The sequence below is a fragment of the Dromiciops gliroides genome, chromosome 5 (genome assembly GCF_019393635.1).
Source record: "Dromiciops gliroides isolate mDroGli1 chromosome 5, mDroGli1.pri, whole genome shotgun sequence".
NCBI lineage: Eukaryota > Metazoa > Chordata > Mammalia > Microbiotheria > Microbiotheriidae > Dromiciops > Dromiciops gliroides.
In genome coordinates, this window is record NC_057865.1 from 197,143,599 (window position 1) to 197,166,635 (window position 23,037).

Sequence of the window (23,037 nt, forward strand, 5' to 3'; positions counted from 1 at the left end):
CAAATTGAAACAGTCCACATCTTAGGAACACTCAGCTTCCAAATGATCCCAGCCTAAAAGATGAGTCTGAGTCTTAGGTTACCCCCATGACTGTTATCCAGTCAATTTCATGACTCTCCCTGGGAGAGTTGAGACTCTACACTGGCCCTGGGACCAGGAACTCCCTAAGTATAGAGCATCCTCAGTTTCCCCCACCCTCACCCTTAATCTGAGAGCTGTGATCAAATCAACAAAGCCTTTCAGGGAGAAAGAGGCAATCCATTGTCCTGTTGCTCCACTCTAGGAGCTGGTGATTTCCCAAAACTAAATCAGCTCTGCATGCAGATGGGGGTGGCCATGGCTTCCACTCCCCCTATCAAAATGTAAGTCCTTAAAATTGGCTAGAGTATTTTCTATCTGGGCCTCCCCTTTGTCTCCTTCACCCTTGACCATGAATTACACTGGTATTTGTGTACCTGTTCTATCTCCCCTCCCCACCCCCCCCCCCCACCCCCAGCCCCATTTGAATGTAAGCTCTTTGAGGGCAGGGACTGCATCACTTTTTAAAAAAATCAATTAATTAATTAATTAAAGTTTTCAACCTTTGTTTAGATAAGATTTCCAATTTCAAATTTTTTCTCCCTCCCTCCCCTCCCTGCCCCCTTCCCCTAGACAGCAGGTAATCTGATATATAACATTAAACATATTTCTACATTAGTCATGTTATACAAGAAGAATCAGAGCAAGAAGGAAAAACCTCAAAAAAGAAAAACAACAGCACCAAAACCCAAAGAGATAGTACAGTCCAATCAGTGTCCATATTCCACAGTTTCTTTCTTTTTTTTATCTGGATTTGGAGAGCCTTTTCCATCATGAGTCCTTTGGAACTTTCTTGTACCATTGGATTGGTGAGAAGAATCTAGTCTATCACAGTTGATCAACACACAATGTTGATGATACTGTGCACAATATTCTCCTGGTTCTGCCCAACTCACTCATCATCAGCCCATGCAAGACCCTCCAGGTTTCTCTGAACTCCTCCTGCTCATTGTTTCTTACAGCACAATAGTATTCCATTACATTCATATTCACAACTTGTCCCGCCATTCCCTAATTGATGGGCATCCCCTCAACTTCCAATTCCTTGCCACCACAAAAAGAGCAGCTATAAATATTTTTGTACATGTGGATCCCTTTCCCTTTTCCATGATCTCTTTGGGGTAAAGACCCAAAAGTGATATTGCTGGGTCAAAGGGTATGCACAGCTTTATAGCCCTTTCAGCATAATTCCAAATTGCTCTCCAGAATGGTTGGATCAGTTCACAGCTCCACCAACAAGACTGCATCACTTTTTAAAATCTTTGTACTTACCTAGCCCAGGGCCTTATGCTTGGCACTTAATAAATGTTTATTGAGTTATTAGCTGGCCTGGTAACCAAATATTAATATCACTAGTTCTGTAAAATTAAGAGATCCAACAAGAACCAGATTAAGATTCTTACCAACTCTATCCCTCTCTATTTTATGAGAGCATGCTGTCTGACTTCAGAGAACTGGTTGACAGGCAAATTGCCAGAACATAATTTAATTCAGCTCAATTCAATTAACATTTATTAATCACCTACTGTATTCAGAGCATTGTGCTAGGATCGAAAGTGCTTTTTTTTTTTGGTGAGGCAATTGGGGTTAAGTGACTTGCCCAAGGTCACACAACTAGTAAGTGTCAAGGGTCTGAGGGCAGATGTGAACTCAGGTCCTCCTGAATCCAGGGCTCTATCCACTGTGCCAACTAGTTGCCCCTAGGTTTGAAAGTTCTACAGAGTTTCCATAAGACAAAGCTCCCTGTCCTTATGGGAGTTACCCTCTAGTAAGAGGATGACGCAAATCCAAATTACTACAATAAGTGATATTAGATGAATACACTAACACTAGAGAGGTGCAGAACCCAATACTGTGTGAACTCAGAGAGGATAAGTTGTTACCAGCAGGGGAAATCAGAGAGGGCTTCTGGGAGGAGCACAACCTGTTTGTAAATCATAGAACTGAATGTGTACTATTTGTGAGAAGAGGAAATAAGACAGATAAAACCAGGCATATTTGCCTTGGCCCAAGGTACAATATATCTTCCTATATCCTGCTGGAAAAAAAAATGATGAAATAATCAAAGAATTATAGAGTTGGAAAGGACATTTAATGTGTAAATGCCATTTGATGCAATTCCCTCATTTGTTGCTATTGTTTTCATATTTTTCATCTTTGTGAACAATTGTACATATATCTATAAAATCTATTATTATTATAATGCTCAACCCCGATCCAAAAGATGTATTAAACATAGTGCCTGGAACATAGTAGGTGCTTAATAAATATTTATTGATTAATTGACTAATGTTGCTTTTTCACATATTACCCACATCTTCCTTGTTTTCCAGATCTTTTCCCACCTCATTTATCATGTTTATGGCATGAAGTTGTTGCTGTTATAATTGTCTTTAATGTCATGCTTGTCAATGGCTATATTACGTTTAGAACACTGTACTAGAAATGAGGGGTTCAAATTCTAGCCTTGGATAGAATCAGAGGTGTGTTGGTAAATGTTTAACAATTGGCTCTATGGAAAAACATGTGTACATTATATACTTTTAAGTTTAATTTACATTTTAAACATTTTCTCTATAACTTTCTTAAGTATAGACAATCAACGAAACAATAAACCAAACTCTGATTTGAATCTAAATGTTCACATTAAAAATGTAATGATCTGGGGGCAGCTAGGTGGCGTAGTGGATAAAGAACCGGCCCTGGATTCAAGAGGACCTGAGTTCAAATCCAGCTTTAGACACTTGACACTTACTATCTGTGTGACCCCAGGCAAGTCACTTAACCCTCATTGCCCCGCCAAAAAAAAAAAATTAATGATCTGCTCTTGCAAGTTGGTTTGAGCTGGCTCCAGCAGACTCTCTGGATACTAGCTGAAAAGGTAGGACTAATCCATGCCTCTACCAGCTGGGCAACCAAATGTATGTTTAGCATACCTGCACAAGCATAAAATTTTATTGTCTTTTTATTAACATTACTAGCTTGATGGGTATCAAGTGGCATCTCAAAGTTGTTTTGATTTTTTCTCTTTATTAAAAATTTTGAACACTTTTCATGTGACTGTTGAAAATTTTTATTTCTTCTTTAGGGAATACATCCTTTGACCCATAGACTCATCTGTAAATTCTTCTGTCTGGCCCTTCACAACACTTCAGTACCAATTTACCTTGCTAGGTTTGTTGCATATTATTCTCTTTCATTCTTCAATACAGTCAAACAATTCTTTTGACTGTTCCTTACATGCAAAACTCCCATTTCCTTTCTCTGTGTCTTTTACGGACTGTCCACTTTGCCCAGACAATCTCACCTTTGCCTCTTAGAATTCTTTTAAAGCTCAGTTCAAATGCCATCTCTTACATGATGCTTTTCTGACTCCCCATATATTAATGCCTCTTGTCTCCCCAAATATATATATATATATATATACAGATAGAGATAGTTACATATATATGTGTATGTATATATGCATATACATATATAAATACTAATACATTCCTTATATTTTTGTTGTCAGATTTTTATCAGAATTGTTTAATGTAATTTTTCCTAGTTGTTTTCTTTCTTTTTCATTCTGGCTGCATTTTTTTTGTTGTGTAGTCACTTTATTTTTACATAATCCAAATCATCTAATTAATCTATTATAACTTCCTGAGTCAAAGCCTATTGAAGCTTTATCTTCTTTCCACAGTTGTGAAAGATAAAATAGTTCATTGTCTTCTACATTTTTAAAGGCATGTGTTGTTTTTTTTTAATATTTAGATGGCGGATCAATCTAAAATTTATTGTGGCACGTGACATGAGATTTTGGTTAATCTCTAGACCTCTCATTTTATAGCTGAAAAAACTGAGGCCCAGAGATATAAAATAGCTTGTCTAAGGTCACATAGCTAGTTAGTGATTGAGCTATCTAGAACCTAGGTCTTCTTACTTGCAATGCTTTTCCTACAAAATCAAACAGTTTAACTTAATCTGGTAACTGCCTTATCAGGATGTTTCAGCCTTATGAAAATTTTTGTATGTTCAAATTTATTCCAAAGAATATTTGAGAAACTTAAGTAAGGAATGATGGATTTGGGATTTAGGTAAGACCAAGAGGTTTAGGGGAGGGGGCAGCTAGGTGGTACAGTGGATAAAGCACCAGCCCTGGATTCAGGAGGACCTGAGTTCAAATGCGGACTCTTAACTAGCTGTGTAACCCTGGGCAAGTCACTTAACCCTCATTGCCCTGCCACCCCCAAAAAAAGAGGTTTGGGGGAATTCAGTGGGGAGAAATCTGAAGATTGAGTGAAAAGGATTTAGGACAATTGCAAAGAGAGAGACTTAGGGATGGGATATAGTCATCCAGATACATTAAGTAGTCAAGGGAGTGGGAAGATTAGAATGACTAGTCTAGTTAAATTCTGCTGGACAAAGTTACCATCGATTCAAGCCACTGGGCAGAATGTCCAAAATTTGTAGTATCCCTCCTTCCACTGGTTTTTCACAGGCATATATCCCTCTGCCCTCTGAGGGATGTCCCTTTCCACCAAAGACCCTACTTTTCTCTGCATTCTGGGTTTGGCTGCTCAAGGCCTTTCAATAGACCATTCCCCTCCCCTGGGAAGTGGATAGACATCCTCCCAACTTCTGTGATGAAAACTCCTCACTGATGCCCTACTTTGGGCCACAGCCATCACCAGCCTTCCCAAGGCCCAGGGAAGAGTCCTAAACCTCACTTAGATCCTTTCATATCAAAATAAGCAACCAGACTTTGCCAGACTACCCAATTTTGGTCCTTCAAGGCTTCTTTCTCTTCCTGATTACCAAACTCTCCCCACCCCTCCTCCCAACTATCTCCTTTCCAGGGATGCTCCTCCGAGCTTCATTCCAGTCTCATAGTTCACATGCATGACAGTGTCTGTTGGCTCTCAACATCCCTTGGGGGAGGGAAGGGTGGTGGGAGCCAGGGCCGAAGAGCAGGTTAATGTTACAGCTCTGGATAAGTGACCTCGGCCAGTTGACGTCAGGGTGATGATGGGTATAGAGGAGGGCTGGCTTTCTGAACTCTAAAGATAGGTCAAATAAAATATAATTGTCCTCCAAGCAGGCTAGAGTGAGGGAGTGGGAGACAGTCTCTGAGCCATGGTCTCCACCATCCTCAGAGGCTCAGCCAGGGTCCCTCTGCTCCCAACCCGAGTGCCTGAGGAAGGTTTTGGTTTCATGTCAGGAGCTGTAGTCTGCCTTCCAAAAATAAGCCCCTGCGGCCATGCTGAAGGGAGAAAAACAAGAAGGGCGGTATTTTTAGGGCCATTAATTCTGACCACGTGCCTGGGAGGCAAGGTGGATGGCTTTCCCACAGAAGCTGCTCATCACTATGCCTGCAGGAGGAGCTTGCCTCGGGGGCACCCTGTGGGCTTTCATCTTCTTGGGTATTCTGGCTGGCATGCTGGTGCCCTGGCCATTGGTAGGGGGCCTGGCCAACCCTGTGCTCCTGGAAAGGGGCTGGGGGACACTGCTGGGGTCTCAGCCCCAGGCTGGACTGCCTGGTGGGCTATCCCGCAGTAACTGGGAGAGTGGCTACTTGCTGGGGATCAAGAGGCAGAGGAGACTGTATTGCAACGTTGGCATTGGCTTTCACCTCCAGGTGCCCCCAGATGGCAGGATCAGTGGGACCCATGATGAGAATCCCTACAGTAAGTGCAGTGGCCTCTGGTGGGGCGGCTGGGGAATAAGGACCCTGGGAGAGAAGGATGGGGAAGCAAAGTGTGCCCTTATGGTGGAACAAGGGAAGGAAACTTGCTACAATCTGCAGATCTGGCTCATAGATCTCTTATAGAAAGGGAAGGAGGGGGATCCTCCCTGTCATTCCTCTTCCACTTTTGTTCCCACTGACGCCCCCCCCCACACACACTCAAGTCTGACCCTTTGTGGTGGCAAGTGATTGGCTAAGGCTCCTCACAGCCTCTCACCATCATCTCTCTGAACACCTGAGGAACAGTGGCACCAGCAGAAAGAATACTGGCCTGGGCCAGAGGGTGGGCAGAGACTGCAATTGAATCTTGGCTCCCACACTTACTAGCTGCATAACTACAGACATTCAGTTTACTCAACTGAGTGCAAAATAAGGATACTATTGCTTGCACTTACCTCATAGAGTGTTTGTGAGGGACGTGCTTTGTAAAGCACTATGTGAGTTATTATTATATTATAATTTCTAATTACCTCCATAGGATTAGCAAAGTCCTATCTATTACTTTATTAAGATCCCTTGAAGTCCTTCAGTTTTGGAAACCATGAAGGAGTATGTGTCAGGAATCCTTGGACCAAATTAGAGTCTAGCTTATAATTTTTTAAAAGGTTTTGTTTCACAGAGAGGGAATTTCTGCAATTTCTAGCCAAGGGTCTTCCCAAATCCCTATCCCACCCCCTTCCTCTTTTCTCACCCGTTTCTTCTTTCTAAAATGTTCTGCTTGTGATAGGGGTGGGAGAAGGGGAGGGACAACTATCCTGATTCCAGGACCTAGGGGGAGGAGAATAGACTGAGGAAATCAAGTTGAAAGTTTTAAGGACTCTAGCAGACCAGTCTGAGATCATACCAGTTAATTCATGGAACCTTGGGGTTAGAATTTGTCACCAACTACTAACCAGTTGTGTCCAACAAGTCACTTCATCCCTCTTGGCCTTGGTTTTCTCATCTGTAAAATGAGGTAGTAGAATAGATGACGGCTAAGGTTCCTTCCCATTCTAAATCTTACAAATCTCTAAAGAGACTTTAGATATCTAGTCTAAATCCCTTATTTTAGGATTGAGAAAACTGAAACTGAGAAAGGAGCGACTTACCTTAAAGATCATATAGCCTGCAAGCCTTGGCCTCCTGATTAATTTTGGTGATCATTCAGCTAAATTACACTGATTTGAGAAAAGGGCTCCTTGTGGAAGGTGATGTCTTTTGAGAGGCTAGATTTTAAACTCAAATGAGATGGGCACAGACTTGGTCTCTTTGCCCCACTCTCCTACAAGTGGGTCCATTCCTAGTAAGGACTGATTTTGGTTGGCCACAAATTAAATTAAGCACAGTGAGGGTATTTGACTTAGATAGCTGAACTATTGGAGTTAAACAGCAGAAAGTACTTTTGGACTATCGAGAATTGTGAGACACAGAAAGGAAACTGGCATGAAGGGATGCTACCGGCTCCTTTTCCAAAGTGGGAAATGAACTGATGAGCTCATTGGTCTTGGGAATTCCCTTGAGGAATTCCATTTAACAATGCAGGAGTGTGCCTCCTTTATAAATTAGATTTTAGGGAGTTGACCAGGGCACTGAGAAATTAAGGGATTTGCCCAGGGTTACCTGTCAGAGGTAAGGCTTAAACCCAGGATCTTGATCCACTATTCCATGATGCCTCTTTCCAAAGGTCAGTATAAAAAAGAGGGGGGACTGGACAAGATTGGGGGGCTATAAGGGACTAATTAACATAAGCAGCTTTTCTGGAAGACTGGGCTTTCCTGAAGGTAGGAGCATGAATTAGATGTCCTCCTTAAACCCCTAAATCCGGAGGTTCTAGCTGGACCTCAATGCTGAAATACCTCAATGCTGAAATACCTCATTGCTGAACACAAGCCCCAATGAAGCAAGAAGATACAGTGGGAAGTGGGCAGTCCAGAGATCCTGCCCTGCTTCCTGTTCTGCCTCCAGCTCTCTTTTTCATTGAGGAAGCTGCCCCTTCTCCTTAGGTCTCAGTTTTCTTTCTAGTCAAACAAGGGCATTGGAACAGGAGACCTCTGAGGGCCCTTCCCCCCGGAGCCTTCCATGAGCTGGATGCAATCACCCTTCCTTTTTGCTTAGGTCTCTTGGAAATTTCAACAGTGGACCGAGGTGTTGTGAGTCTGTTTGGAGTAAGGAGCGCTCTTTTTGTGGCCATGAACAGTAAAGGAAGACTGTATGGGACGGTGAGTACATGGAGTCTTTTCTTTACTCTTCCCATTCTCCTCAAGGTCTGCAATGAATGAGAACTACAACGAACATGCTTCCCAGGAAGGTCTGGGGTGGGGTGAGAGGGCGAGTCTTCATTTTTTTTTAAATATGGGGGTTTTTTGGTTTTTAGTGAGGCAATTGGGGCTAAGTGACTTGCCCAGGGTCACACAGCTAGTAAGTGTCAAGTGTCTGAGGCCTGATTTGAACTCAGGTACTCCTGACTCCAGGGCCGGTGCTCTATCCACAGCGCCACCTAGCTGCCCAAAAATATGTTTTTTATATCTTAACCTTTGACAGTCCAGAAAAATCCCTGGTTTCCTTCTCAGGATAATGTTTTTAAATGCATAGCATAAAATACATAGAACTGCAAAATAAACTGAATATATTGAAATAGTTATCAAACATTTTCCCCAGGACAGGTCATGGACCCACTAAAATCTATCCATGGAGCCCGATTGAAAACCCCTGTTCTAGGGTCTAAGTACTAACAAAAGGATCTTATTTCTTCTGTTTCATTTTCTCTCCCTTCAGAGTCAGTAGGAATTTGGGAGCCCTAATGAGGGGAAAACCTTCTTCTTCCACCTTTTTTCCCAGACTGCCTTGGGTGGGACACACTCAGGATTAAGTAGGTACAGGTTTTGTGGGACTGAGAGCTGCTGTTTGTCACTCTTTGTGAGAGGGTTTACAGAAAAGACATAAAGTGATTCAACTGCTCTTTGCCCCCAAAAAAGACTGGTGAGGTACAGCAGTTCTTGTTCCCCACAATCAATTAACAAGCATTTATTAAGTACCCATTATATACCAGGCACTGTGCTATGTCCGGGGCGGGGGGATGTACAAAGGGACCACATGAAACAGTCTCTTTCTTCAGGAAACATATTCTCTCAGGAAGTGGTTGTAGAAAGGTTGAATTCCAATGGATCTGGGGTATTGAGGTGGGGAAATTCTCTGCAACCCAGATGAGATGTTTCTACTCTTCAGGTTTCATAGGTTAATTGATCTAGAGCTGGAGAGGCAGCAAAAGTCATCTAGATCTACCCCCCTTCATTTTACAAATGAGGAAACTGAGGCCCAGAGAGTGAAAGTGGCTCAACTAAGGTAGAAAGTGAAAGAATTTGGACCCAGGTCCAAATCCTCTGATCCCAAATCCAATCTACTCTCTCCTAGTCCCAGATAACAGGTTGCAGAATTATTCTCTTTGTTATTTATGGCATTAATGCTTTTTTAAAATCACTATATCTTAGGAAAGAAGTAATTGACATTTTGGTAGAGAAAAAGGATTATTTTGTCACAGGTGAGAGCTGAGCTTGATGACCTTTGAGTTCCCTGTGAGATTTTAGGATTTACTGGTTGCCATATTCATATTCCAAGCATGTTCTGCTCTCTCTCTCTCTCTAGTTCACTAATTTGTGCTTTGTTTTCTACTGAAATAAAGTCCCTATTAGGAAAGGTTAAAGCAGTGAAATCCTTAACCCCAAGGACAAGGAGTAGCTCAAAGCAGTTTTCAAGAATTACAAATGGTTAGCATGTGTCAAGAAATGCATTTTACACCTCCAATAGAAACAACAAGAAGGTGGTTTTGAAAGTTAAGGACAGGGGCAGCTAGGTGGCACAGTGGATAAAGCACCAGCCCTGGATTCAGGAGGACCCGAGTTCATATCCAGCCTCAGACACAACACTTACTAGCTGTGTGACCCTGTGCAAGTCACTTAACCCTCATTGCCCTCATTGCAAAAAACAAAAAAAAAAACAAAAAAAACCCCACAAACAAAATTTGAGGAAAGATATTTTGTCGGAGAAAATTGGTACATGGGCTAGAACAAAGGCAGGTTTTCAGATGTGCAGAATGGTTTCTGGGAAGTCTTTCCTGATGATCATTTAGCTCTTTTGAAGGTTTTATCATTATGAATGGGGGATGGGGAGAGAAGAAGAAATGGAACAGAGTATTAAAACAGGAATTCTTAAACAGAGTAATTATCTTGGAGAGACACAGTGAGCATGGGACAGAATAGTTTCAGCAATCAATCAAACAATAAATCAACAAGTATTTATTTTAATAGTATTTGGGGTTTTTCCAATGGCATGTAAAGATAATTTTCATCATTCATTTTTTATAAGATTTTGAGTTCCAAATTTTTCTCTCTTTCCCCTCCCCAAGACGACAAGCGATCTGATATAGGTCATACATGTGCAATCACATACAACATATTTGCAAATTAGTCATGTTGTAAAAGAAGAAACAACAAAAGGAAAAAAACAAAACCAAAAAAAAAAAAGAAAGAAAGTAAAAAGAGTGTTCTTCGATCTGCATTCAAACTCCATCATTTCTTTCTCTGGATGTGGATAGCATTTTCCACCTTGAGTCTTTTGAAATTGTCTTAGATCTTCATATTGCTGAGAAGAGCTAAGTTAGTCATAATTGATCATCACACAATCAACACTTAAAAGCCTACTGTGTCAGGCACTTTGCAAAGAGTACCAAGATAAAAAATGAAACAGTCTTTTAAGGAGTAAGTAGTGACCTAATTTATGAATCTCCCAAAAGACAGTACAAGGAACTTGGGGAGGAGGAGTAAAGGAAGGGGAAAAGCACTTAAATAGCAACTACTATATGCCAGGCACTGTGATAAGCACTTCACAAGTATGTTATTATTTGACCTTCACAACAATCCTGTGAGGTAGGTGCTGTTATTATCCTAATTTGGGGGGGAGGGGCGGGGCAATGAGGGTTAAGTGACTTGTCCAGGGTCACACAGCTAGTAAGTGTCAAGTGTCTGAGGCTAGATTTGAACTCAGGTCCTCCTGAATCCAGGGCCAGTGCTTTATACACTGTGCCACCTAGCTGTCCCTATTATTCTAATTTTACAGTTGAGGAAAATGAGGCAAACAAAGGTTAAGTGACTTGCCCAGGATCACACAGATAAGAAGTATCTGAGGTTTGATTTGAATTCAGCTTTCTGATTCCAACCCTAATGCTTTTGTGTGCCATTTAGCTGCCTCGGCTTTCCCAGTAGGAAGAGTAGGCAGCCTCCTTTATGAAGTGATTTCAAGGACCCTAGAATGTTTTCCCAATCAGCTTGACTATCCATAGATTGGGAGCTGGAAGAGACCCCTCATTTTACAAATGAGAAACTGAGGCACAACAAGATTATAAAAAAAAACAAAAACCTTCTCCATGATTATACTGCTAGTAAAAGGCTGGCATCAAATTTATATTCAGGCTTTTCTAACTTGAAATTCAGCATTCTATCCACTACAGGAAATTGTCTCCCAAGTAGAAGCTCCCAGATAATAGTTTTATTATCACTTCTAGGCATCCTTTTAAAGTGTAAAACTTTGGGAAGGGGAATGTTTAGTTTTAAGTCCATCTGGGAATTCACTTATTATTGGATATTAACATGCTTTCCTCTAAGATATTATGATGCCCTCTCCCAAGGGCACTTGGGACATCTGGAGGCATGCTAAAAGTGTAGAAAGGGTGCGGAGAGAAGACGGGGGACTATAAAAATTAATAACAAATTTCGCAATCTTACCCAGGACTTATACTAGGAAGGAAGGCTGCAAAGGGATGAGCATATGAAATTGGGGGTTTTTTTTAAAGAGAAAAAGCTAAAGAAAGAAAAGAAACCCAGAAGACACAAATGGAAAGCAGAGCCAAATTATTTAAATGTCTAACTATTAGAGACGTGTATAGAACATTTGCATGTCCCTGTTGCACACCATGAGGCAAGTAACTTTAAAAGGGGCACAGAAGTTGGTAAAAGGTACTATTCTTAAATGGTTGGATTCAAGAAAGGGAGAATCCCTTTGGGAAGCACCAAACCCTTAATTCTCCTCTCCCCATGGCATTTGGCCAGAGAGAAGCCTGGTTCATCAAAGCCTCTTCTCTGATATAGGAGACTGTCTCCCAACCCCCACCTTTGCTCGGGACTCTAAGTAGCTATATGGGAGAGTCGCTAGGATAGGAACGTGGGCCCTACAGAGCCTGTGTCGTGGGCGCTGACGGCAGCTGACAGTTGGTAAGGCAGGAGACCAGGTGGTCTGTCTAACCCCCCTCCTTTCCCCTTCCCAACCCAGCAACACCAAACTAGGGGCCTTAGAAGTTGTTATCACAATCTAAAAAAACAATTGCCCAACTGATCTCAGAGCCAGGAAGGCTCCTGCCGGGTGATGATTTCATTCAAGCTATTTCTCCTTAAGCTCTTAGAGCTGCTTCACTCAGGATTCTCAACTGGAACAGCAAAATGGTTTTCAGCAAGGAAGGCTGCCATTTGCACCCAGAGGTTATATTCCCCAGAGGTTTGGGATTTCTCCCTGGATGAGGGGGGCTGAGATCTCCCCAAAAGCTAAAAGGGGTGATGGGGATGGGGGAAGGAAGGAAAGACAAATACTGCATGGAGAAGCTTATACTTATTGTCACCAGATTTTCCCAATCAAAAATAAGGCTGCATGCTCTGACAAAGAATATTCCTTTCACAAAACTTCATTAAAACTATCTTTTTCAGGGGCAGCTAGGTAGCACAGTAGGGACTAACCCTGGATTCAGGAGGACCTGAGTTCAAATCAGGCCTTAGACACTTGACACTTGCTAGCTGTGTGACCCTGGGCAAGTCACTTAACCCTCATTGCCCCACAAACAAACAAACAAAAAACTAACTTTTTCCCCTTTTGACATTGGGGTTGTGTTGGTATTAAGGTTGTTGTACCTATTCTAGATATGACCAGCACTCTTCATACATAGGTATGATTTTGAAAGGTACCAAAAGGCCTTGCACTGAAAAAACTAGCTCTCCCCTTGTACTTGGAATCTGATCATTAGGACTTTCTGGAAACATATGTTTTAATTTTCTAACAATGGGGGCAGCTAGGTGGTGCAGTGGATAGAGCACTGGCCCTGGATTCAGGAGGACCTGAGTTCAAATCCGACCTCAGACACTTGACACTAGCTATGTGACCCTGGGCAAGTCACTTAACCCCAATTGCCTCACCAAAAAAATTTAAAAAATAAAAAAATAACAATAATAATTTTCTAACAATGAAAGCTTTGCAAAAGTGACTGGACTACCTCAGAAGATAGTGGGCTCCCAGCACTGGAGAATTTCAGCTAGAAGCCAGATAATCATCTATCAATAATGTTGTAGAGTTCTGTAGCTTCTGAATTAAGGGTTCATACCACTTTTTATGTCATGGTCCCCTTTCACCCCTAATGAAGGGTCCATTTTTCTCAGAATAATGTTTTTAAATGCATGAAATAAAATGCATAGGATTTCAAAGGAAAAAGATTCTATTGAAATGCAGTTATCACAATCTTAAAAAATAATTCATGCATTTCAGGTTTAGAGCCTTGGTTCTAAAGCAATAAACGAATTAGATATGTTATTATAATCAGAATAGAGGGTTGGTCTTGATGACCTCTGTTACCTCTGCCAATGCTGGGATTCTACAATTCTCTGATTCTGTGGCCTAAGGCATTATTTTGGAAGATAGAAGGAAGGGAAGTACATTCATGAACAGCACTGGATTCCTGGGTTTGGGGAAATTAAAATTAAGGTCTATGGGAAGAAGGCACTATTCATTGAAACTTCCAGGGTCAGTCTTAGTACTGCATGCCATAGAGTGAAGATTGAGTTCCTCGTGGAACTTACAATCTAGTTGGAGAAACAAGACAAATAGAATTGAAAAAAAAATTCCAATAACCTTTTCTAAGTGCAGTGTAAACAAGTGCAGATTAATACAGTATAAATTGTGTTGAGGACTGATTGGAAAATAAGAAGTGACCTCAGTCACCTGTCCTTTATCAATTAAAAATGAGATTAGAGGGGCAGCTAAGTGGCAGAATGGATAAAGCACCAGTCCTGGATTCAGGAGGACCTGAGTTCAAGTGCAGCCTCAGACACTTGACACTTACTAGCTGTGTGACCCTGGGCAAGTCACTTAACTCTCATTGCCCCGGAGAGAGAGAAAGAGAGAGAGAGAGAGAGAGAGAGAGAGAGAGAGAGAGAGAGATTAGAAAAGGAAGAAGGATGCAACAGGAAAGATTTAGGATAGACAGAAAAAACTTTATAGTTAGTAGTCGTGGCTGAGAGAAGTTAGAATAAATGGCCAGCAGAGATTGTGGAATCTACAGGGACTTCAGAGATTTATTTCTTCTAACACTTTCATTTTTGCAAATTAAGAAGAGATCTTAATTTAGATGTTGTCTTCTACATTTGCAGCAGAACCAGAAATAAAACCCAAGTGCCCCAAGTTCCAGGCCAGGACTCTTATCTGAGGGTCTTTAAAACCAGAATGTATCCTCCTCTCTTTCTGGGGAAGGTTTAAGAATAACACTCTGCCTAAAGACAGGAGGTCATAAGAGACAGCCTCACTTGGCATCATTGTAGTCCCATGCTTTCCAAGAGCATTTTTGCTACAGCAAATACACATTGAAATATTTCTTAATTGTCCCTTTGCAAAGTGTCTCTTTCCATTCTGAGAGAAGTTTTAGAGAGAGATTGGTTGCACATATGTCCCATTAGATCAGCATGGAATTTAAGACCATATAGTCCCTGGGGCTGGAGGCATGACAGGCCCAGGATATGTGATCCTGTGGGATTATTTTCATTTGTTAAAGTAATAATATACAGTAGCTGCTTTTATTAACATAGCATTCACATGGTTGGAACTCTTTCTCACCAGAGATGAGAAGCCAACATTCCCCGAGCCACAGGATATGCATGTAAATTAACAACTAATACAGGGACTTGGTCTTGATACATTCATTTCAATTCAACAAACACTATTGAGCTCTTACCCAGGCAGAGCTCTGAGTTAGGTGTTGGAGTGATACAAAGTCATACCTCCTCGCACTCCTACGACCTAGCAGTGGTTTCAAGTGTTTTTTGGTCTAATATCCTTTTAGATTTATCCATTAAGTACTCACAACTTCAATAATGACTTTTGACTAAAAAGCTCTCAATCAAAATTTGCATTATAGATCTAAGATGATAAACTTTAAAATTTTATTCTACTTATGACTAAAACCCTACTTTCAAAATTATAAAACTCTAATTATATCATGATTTGAGTAATTATTTACTGCTTAAGGCACAAGTGAAGAAACTTTAGCACAAACTCCTTGGACCCTCTTCACAAACTCCCAAGGAATTCGAGAACCACTAAATAAATGGCAGCAACTTTCTTGATCTCTCCTGTGCTTAACATAGCACCTGGCACATGTAAAAGCTTGATAAAATGTTTATTGAATGACCAATACAGAGAAGAAATGTCCACCTGTAACAGCTGAGTATATGAAGGTGCTAACATTTCCAAACAACTTTGGTTGTTACCGCACAACTACTAATGAATGTCTGCAATTTATTTTGGCTCAAGTCAACAAACATTTATTTGACGCCTCCTACCTAGTTAGATCAAGATACTGTGAAAAAAATGATTCAGGGATGAAGATTAAAATGGAAGCTGTATCATTCCTGTGTTTACGGAGTTTACAATCTACTAGTGTGGATATTACATGTAGAATGCAATAGGGATAAAGTTGAGATGAAAAGTGATCTAGGAAAAAATTTTGTTTTATCCTTAATACTTCATTTCCTTCAGGACCTATAATGCATTTTTGGTTTTATTCAGTCATGTCCAACTCTATGTGACCCCATTTGGGGTTTTCTTGGCAAAGATACCAGAGTGGTTTGCATTTCCTTGTCCAGCTCATTTTACAGATGAGGAAACTGAGGCAAACAGGGTTAAGTGACTTTCCCACAGCTAGTAAGTATCTGAGCCTGGATTTGAACTCATGAAGATGAGTGCTGATTCCTTCCAGGTCCAGCACTTTATCCAGTGTAGTACCTAGCTGCAAAATAGTGCTTAGAAATTAAGAAAGAGAGAAAGTAGTAAGAGACACCATGTTGTAGGCTTTGGGGTCAGATGGCCTATGTGAAAATTCTCACTCTATTATTTACCATGTGACTTCATGAAAGTCATTTAATCTTTATGAAGTAGGAAGGGGAAGAATTATTAATATACACAGAGTTGGAGGCCCAGAGGCCCAAACTCATTAAGTGACTTGTCCAAGGGCATCCAGTTAGTATGTGACAACTGATTATAGAATCCAATTGTTCTCACTGAGCAGGCTGGCCCCTCTCCTAGACTATCAAGCAACAATATTTCTGGAGCTAAAATGGGCAATGTATTAGAGACGGGGTTGTGAGGAGCTGTGAGGTAAAGAGAATGCATACACAGTATTTAGGAAAGTTACAGAGAAACAAGAAGATAAACCTTGATAGTATAGCTCACTAGCTGGTTAGTTGGTTTGTCTCCATACAGACAAACTCAATCAACTAAAAACCTATGATCATGTCTAAGTTTTCCATGTATCCCTGTAAAAAGTTTTCCATTCATGTTTATGAAATTAAAGGTTTTTTAAAAAATGCAAAAAAAAAAAGTAATTGCTTTGCTTTAAAAACCTGTTTTGATGTAAATTCACTTTTTTGGGGGGGGGTGAGGCAATTGGGGTTAAATGACTTGCCCAGGGTCACAACACAGCTTGAACTCAGGTCCTCCTGAATCCAGGGCCAGTGCTCTATCCACTGTGCCACCTAGCTGCCCCAATTCACATTTAATTTTGCAAATTTTTGGTATTTTCAGCAAAAAGGTAATTGCTTTACTAAAATTGTTTCAACATAAGTTCACATTAATTTTTATAACATTTTAGCATTTTCAAGCAAAATGCTTTACTAAAAACAATTATTTTGATGTAAATTCACATTCATTTTTAATAGTATTTTATTTTTCTAATTACATGTAAAGATAGTTTTCAACATTCATTTTTTATAAGATTTTGAGTTCCAAATTTTTCTCCCTCCCTCCCCTCCTCTCCCCCCATGCCCAAAATGGCAAGTAATCTGATATAGCATATACATGTGCAATCATGTTAAACATATTTCCACATTAGTCATGTTGATTCAGCATTCATTTATGCAAAGTATTAGTATTTTCAGCAAAAAAAGTAATTGCTTTACCAAAAAAACTGTTTCAACATTCACATTAGTTTTCATAAATTTTTAGCATTTTCAAAAAATTAATTGCTTTACTAAAAACAACTGTTTTAATGTAAATTGGCATTGATTGCCACAAATTTTTAGTATTTGATGAATACTATTTAAGAAGGTGGAATATATTTTCTTTATTTTTTTTCTCAAAAAATCCCCAAAACCTTTTTTGCTGGGCAGAACACACCCACAAATTATAAACTTTTGAATATGAAAAAGATGAACATGTCACCTCAATCACATGTGGAATTATTTTTTAAAAAAAAGACTTCACCTTCCAGAACCCATGAGCAAGCTGATTTGGCTATGATTTCAACAAGATTTTCACTTCTTGCTAGGATCTAAACATTTGTGTAGCCAAATGAGATGTCTTGGCTTTGCATAAACCTCTTTTGGCTTCTTTGGTGGCAGCATTGTCAGTTATGCCTTAATAAAAATGACCATTGCCATTGATGAGGAGGGAAGAGGGGAGACAAGCATTTATTAAGAACTTACTGTGTGCCAAGCACCATACTAAGCCTTTTACAAACATTGTCATTTTATCCTCTTTAGACAGACCGCCTTTGTAGGGTGACCTTTCTTAGTGATTTTCCCATTATCACATCTACAATTTCCAAAGAAATGTTCCCTTGTGCACAATTGGGATCCAGGAATTTACAGTCCAAATCTGCCACACGTGAATATGCAGATGATATGGAACTAATAGGAGGTCAATTGACCAAATATAACTTCCTTCCCTTAGGAAATTTATTCCAGCCTCTTGATTCACTTTCTTCTTGCCACTTTCAGGTTTTAGTGCTTCTAGGAAAAACACACAGACACACACACACACAAAACCCAGCAAAACTGAGGCACCCAGAATGATTGTTCACATGAAGGCTGTGCAGTTGAGCAATGCTGGAAGCAGTATAACAAATGGGGACATTAATCTCTCTCCAACTTTGAGCCTGCCTGCCTATAGAGAGTAAATTAAACCAAGGAAAGCTAAGGTCTCTCAGCTGGTGTTCCTTAAACTGGGATTGTGAAGATGATAGTGGGCAGGTAGATGGTGCAGTGGATAGAGCTCTGGGCTCAGAGTCAGGAAGACTCATGTTCATGAGTTCAAATCCATCCTCAGACAATAGCTGTGTGACCCTGGGCAAGTCACTTAACCCTGTTCGCCTCAGTTTCCTCATCTGTAAAATGAGCTGGAAAAGGAAATGGCCAGCCACTTCAGTGTCTTTGCCAAGAAATTCCCAAATGGGGTCATAAAGAGTCAGACATGACTGAAATGGCTCAACAACAAAATGATAGTATCGATTGAAAAGTCAATAAGAGAACCAGGTGAGAACATTTCATGTCAGAAACAGTGACGAATGTGGTTACCTGGGTGGTTTTTCTTTTGTGAATATTTGTGTTTTTTTGTATCGTATGGATCCCTGGGAAAAGTCACATGCTCTCATCAAAATCCCATTTGTACATCCAGCTGTAGTATAGGAAAATCACATCATCTTTCAAGGAATTGTTGGCACAAAGTAGGCCAGGGTAGAGAGCAGTATTCTCTAGGCATAAAAGGAGGCCATGGGTGATTTTGGGGGGGAAATGACATAAAACTAACATCCATTATCTGAACATTACTTTTCCATCCAATTAGCACAAAATAGGAAGACATTGTGAGCCCTAGTTATCACTACTCTCCTCCTTTATTAGTTTTGGGGGCTTCTTTTCCTTCAAAGCACCATGTATACATACTCCCAGTGACAGAATGGGATGGTAGAAAGAGTTTGGGGCTTTGATACAGAATATCTGGGTTTAAGTCCTTCCTCTTGGCAGTAAGTATGTGATCTTGGATAAACCACTTGATGATTCCCAACCTCAGTTTCCTCTTGCATAAAGACTAATAAATATTTGCAACACTTACTTCATGGTAGGTGTGTCTTTATAACTTAGGACTCTAAACTGTAGGCTTATACAAAGTGCAGTCCTAGGTTGTTGTTTGTTGTTGCTCAATTGTGTCTAACTCTCTGTTAACCCCTCTTGAGGTTTTCTTGGCAAAGATACTGGAATGGTTTGCTATTTCCTCCTCCACCTCATTTTACAGATGAGAAAACTGAGGCAAACGTGGTTAAGTGACTTGCCCAGGGTCACACAGCTAGAAAGTGTCTGAGGCCCAGTTTAAGCTCATGAACATGAATTTTCCTGATTCCAAGCCCAGTGCTCTATCCATTTCTCCACTTAGCTGCCCCCTCCAAATGGCTCTTATTGTCCCCAGTCAGAGTTGTCTTTGGGGAATCTGAGAATTCATGTCTGAGTATTGGAGGTCTCCAGAAATATGGGTAAAGGCATCCTCTGATCTTACACAAGCACTTAAGGTAACAATGCAGGATGTACTTCAGTTCATACTATTGAGAATGCAGAAAACAAATATTGTAATAATTATTATCTGGTAGATGATGTTGGTTCCATTCTCAAATCTCAAAACTTATGAGTGAGTCTTCTTTAAGTTATAGGAATGAGTAGTATAGGATTAAAACTTTTCATTAGATAAGCCACAAAAAGGGACCCCACAATTGGAAAATTTTTAAATGGTTATGTAAATTTTATAAATTCCCACTGGCAGGGCAGCTAGGTGGCACAGTGGATAGAGCACCAGCCCTGGATTCAGGAGGACCTGAGTTCAAATCCATCCTCAGAAACTTGACACTTAACCAGCTGTGTGACCCTGGGCAAGTCACTTAACCCCAATTGCCTCACTAAAAATAATAATAATAATAATAATAATAATAAATTCCCATTGGAGGCTGAGGAGTATTGCCTGGATTTAAATCCTACTTACTAACTGTACAACTTAGGCAAATTAGCTAACTTCACTGGGCCTTAGTTTTAAAGGATGATAGATTTAGATCTGGAGTGAACCTTGGAAGTCATCTGTTTTATCCCCCGTCATTTTATTAGACAAGGAAACAGAGCCAGGATCTGAACCCAGATTTTCTGAGTCCAAGTTCCATGAGCTATCTACTTAGCCATACTACCTCTAAAGTTTTACTCTAATGCCTCATCTTGGCACGGAGCTGACTCTTGTGTTCTCGAAGGCTATGTCAGTGGAGCTTGACATATAGTAGGCCCCACCAATCTGGTTGGACTTTGAGTCCAGTCAAAATAATGACCTGTGTGCCTGTGGTGTGAAGACCAGCCTAGCCATGGTCTTAGAGGCTCATTACTAAGTTGGGCACAAAGTGATGACTTTTTCAGCTGAAGTCATTCTCTGAGACTATTTGCCAAGTTATAGAGGGGTTGCCTTCTAGGTTGGTGCTGGGAATTCCAAGATCAATGAAAGTATTTGTTGTTCACTCAGTGTTAAATTCTATGAAACGTTGTCCCTTGGGGTTGCTTGACAAAGATACTGGACTGGTTTGCCATTCCCTTGTCCAGTGTGTCACCATTTTACAGATGAGGAACTGAGGTAAATAGAAGTTAAGTGACACAGATAGGAAGTGTCTGAGGCTGGATTTGAACCCACATCTCCCTGACTCTTGGCCTGGTGCTCTGTCCACTGTACCATCTAATGAAAGTGTAACTCCCTCGAATACTGCAATGTCTTCGAGAATAGCATAGAGCTTTATCAATTATGTCCATGGAAAGAGCACTAGATTTGGAGTTCTAGTCTTAGCATTTATGTCAATTCATTATGAGATTGTGTGTAAATATTATCTCTCTGGGCCTCAGTTTCCTCATAAAGAAGTTAAGCAGCACAGTGGATAGAATGTGGAACTTGGAGTCAGAAAGACCTGAATTCAAATCCTGATTTAGACACTTACTAACTATGTGACCCTGGGCAAGTCACATAATCTGTGTCAGCCTCAGTTTCCTCTCTTGCAAAGTGGGGATAATAAGGGCAGCTAGATGGCACAGCGGATAGAGCATTGGCCCTGGAGTCAGGAGGACCTGAGTTCAAATGTGGCCTCAGACACTTAACACTTACTAGCTGTGTGACTCTGGGCAAGTCACTTAACCCCAATTGCCTCACTAAAAAAAAAAAATACAAAAAAAACCCAACCAAAAATGGGGATAATAGTCGTACCTACCTCAAAGGGTTTCTAAGAATCAAATGAGATAATATATTTAAAATTCTTTGCAAATCGTAAAGTACTGTGTATAAATGTTAGCTACTATGTTACTATCTCTAAAATGAGGGTATCAGACTAGATGTTGTCTGAGTTTTTTCCAGTTCTTACATTCTGTGATTCTCCCAATATTTTCCAATATTTTATTACATATTATAATTTATTCCAACATTTTATTGAGGGATGCAGTGGGTTTAGCAGGGAGGGAGGAAGCGCTCCCATCAGTTCCTTCTCCCAAGCAATCTCTGCCAATCATCCGACTTTTTTGCTCCTCTTCTCCCCAGCCCAGTTTCCAAGAGGAGTGCAAATTTCGAGAAACCCTCCTGCCCAACAACTACAATGCCTATGAATCAGACCTGTACCGCGGGACCTACATCGCTCTGAGCAAGCACGGACGAGTAAAGCGAGGCAATAAGGTGTCCCCGGCCATGACTGTCACTCATTTCCTGCCCCGGATTTGAAGAAAGCAGGAAGAAGGCTCATCTGGAGAGGACGACAACTTCTCTATTTGAATTTTGCACAAATGAATAGCATCCCTCTCCCACCCCATCCCCGTGGATGCCCCTTGAGTCCAGTCTTTTTCACGTTCATGGATATGAGTATATCAGGAAATTGACAGTTTCAGCCTTCTTAATACCACTTGGCTGCTTGGTGCTGCTCTTCCCCCACCCCAATCCATATGGTTCTCCTGGCGCTTCCTAGAAATGTCACCCTCTAGACACGGGAGGAGTGTCCTCATCTCCTAGAATGTCAATGGAGCCTTTGCTGTGATCCTATACTATAACGGAAGGTATAGATGTCTGCCGTGGGATACAAGTACACACATGGAGGGGGGGAGGGGGTTTGTGTGCGCATGTTTATGCATACTGATACGTCCTTATATGTACAGAACAGAGGCATTTGAAGGCATTGAGTTTCATTTCTCCTGGCTTCATGACTACAGGAATCTGCCCACAAGTATGTCACTTGTCAAACAGTCAGGATTGATGGATGCTCTGTTATATGGCCTTTTCCCTCAACTCTCCACTCAGAGGCCAGTGACTTCACAGCAAGCAAGGAGCAGCTGTCCCGTGAGCCCATGGAGTACACGGCAAGAGATTTCAGCTATGAACAGGAGGAATGGTGATTAGACACGCAAAGATTCTTGACTCTCTGGCACTGGAATGCATTGCCAAGGGGAGCTGGGGGTATCTCCTTAAGAGTAAAAAAGGGAAGAACAGCTGCCTAGAATGGTTGAAACAGACCTGCCTGCAGGCAAAGGGTGAACTGGATGCTCTAAGGAGGCCCCTTTCACTTGGAAGGTTCTCTTCAGAATAAAGGCAGCAACAAAGCTGCCTGCCCATAATTCTTCTCTGTGTTGAAACATCATTTGAACCTGAGATGGTAAGGAACCTCAGATACAACCTCCTTTGAAGGGACGAGGAAGAGGGTAGAAAAAAAGTTGGACATGTTACCAGAACACAGTTGGCAAATACAATCCAACAGCTCCAATCTCCAGACTCATTAGCTTGGAGCTGGCAGAATGGCTCTCTGAAGGTCCACTCTTCCCACATAGTCCAAGGGTTATGCTAATTCTGTGAAAAAAAGAGCTGCTGACATCAGCCATGCATTAGGTGAACCCTTGTCTGCTAGATTCCATGACACCCCCTGCCTTTTGAAGTGGAGGTCCCCAAGTCAACTATAAATACTGACTCTCTGCCTTCAGATTCCTGCCCTGCTGGAACACTCCTAAATCTAAAAGCAGACTGAGCCATGTCAGAGTACAAAACATTCTCTGCATATGTGAACCAGAAAGTTACAGAATGACCTGACATCCCACCCTGCCACCATTTTCTTGACCCCCCCCCCGCCCTGACTG

The 23,037-nt window shown here is 41.1% G+C and overlaps 1 protein-coding gene across 1 annotated transcript; it reads left to right on the top strand.

The window, feature by feature from the left end:
• The first annotated feature begins 5,401 nt into the window (after positions 1-5,401).
• FGF6 (fibroblast growth factor 6) lies at positions 5,402-21,640 on the top strand. The gene is made up of 3 exons (XM_043969255.1): positions 5,402-5,750; positions 7,904-8,007; positions 21,464-21,640. The coding sequence occupies exons 1-3, from the start codon at positions 5,402-5,404 to the stop codon at positions 21,638-21,640; spliced, it is 630 nt and encodes a 209-aa protein (XP_043825190.1).
• The last annotated feature ends 1,397 nt before the right edge of the window (positions 21,641-23,037 follow it).

Bases quoted from the DNA above. Each gene is read 5' to 3' on its own strand.
- FGF6 (XM_043969255.1), top strand. From the start codon at position 5,402: ATGGCTTTCCCACAGAAGCTGCTCATCACTATGCCTGCAGGAGGAGCT. The intron at 5,751-7,903 runs GTAAGTGCAGTG...CTTTTTGCTTAG, and splicing joins CCATGATGAGAATCCCTACA to GTCTCTTGGAAATTTCAACA. The intron at 8,008-21,463 runs GTGAGTACATGG...TCTTCTCCCCAG, and splicing joins AAGGAAGACTGTATGGGACG to CCCAGTTTCCAAGAGGAGTG.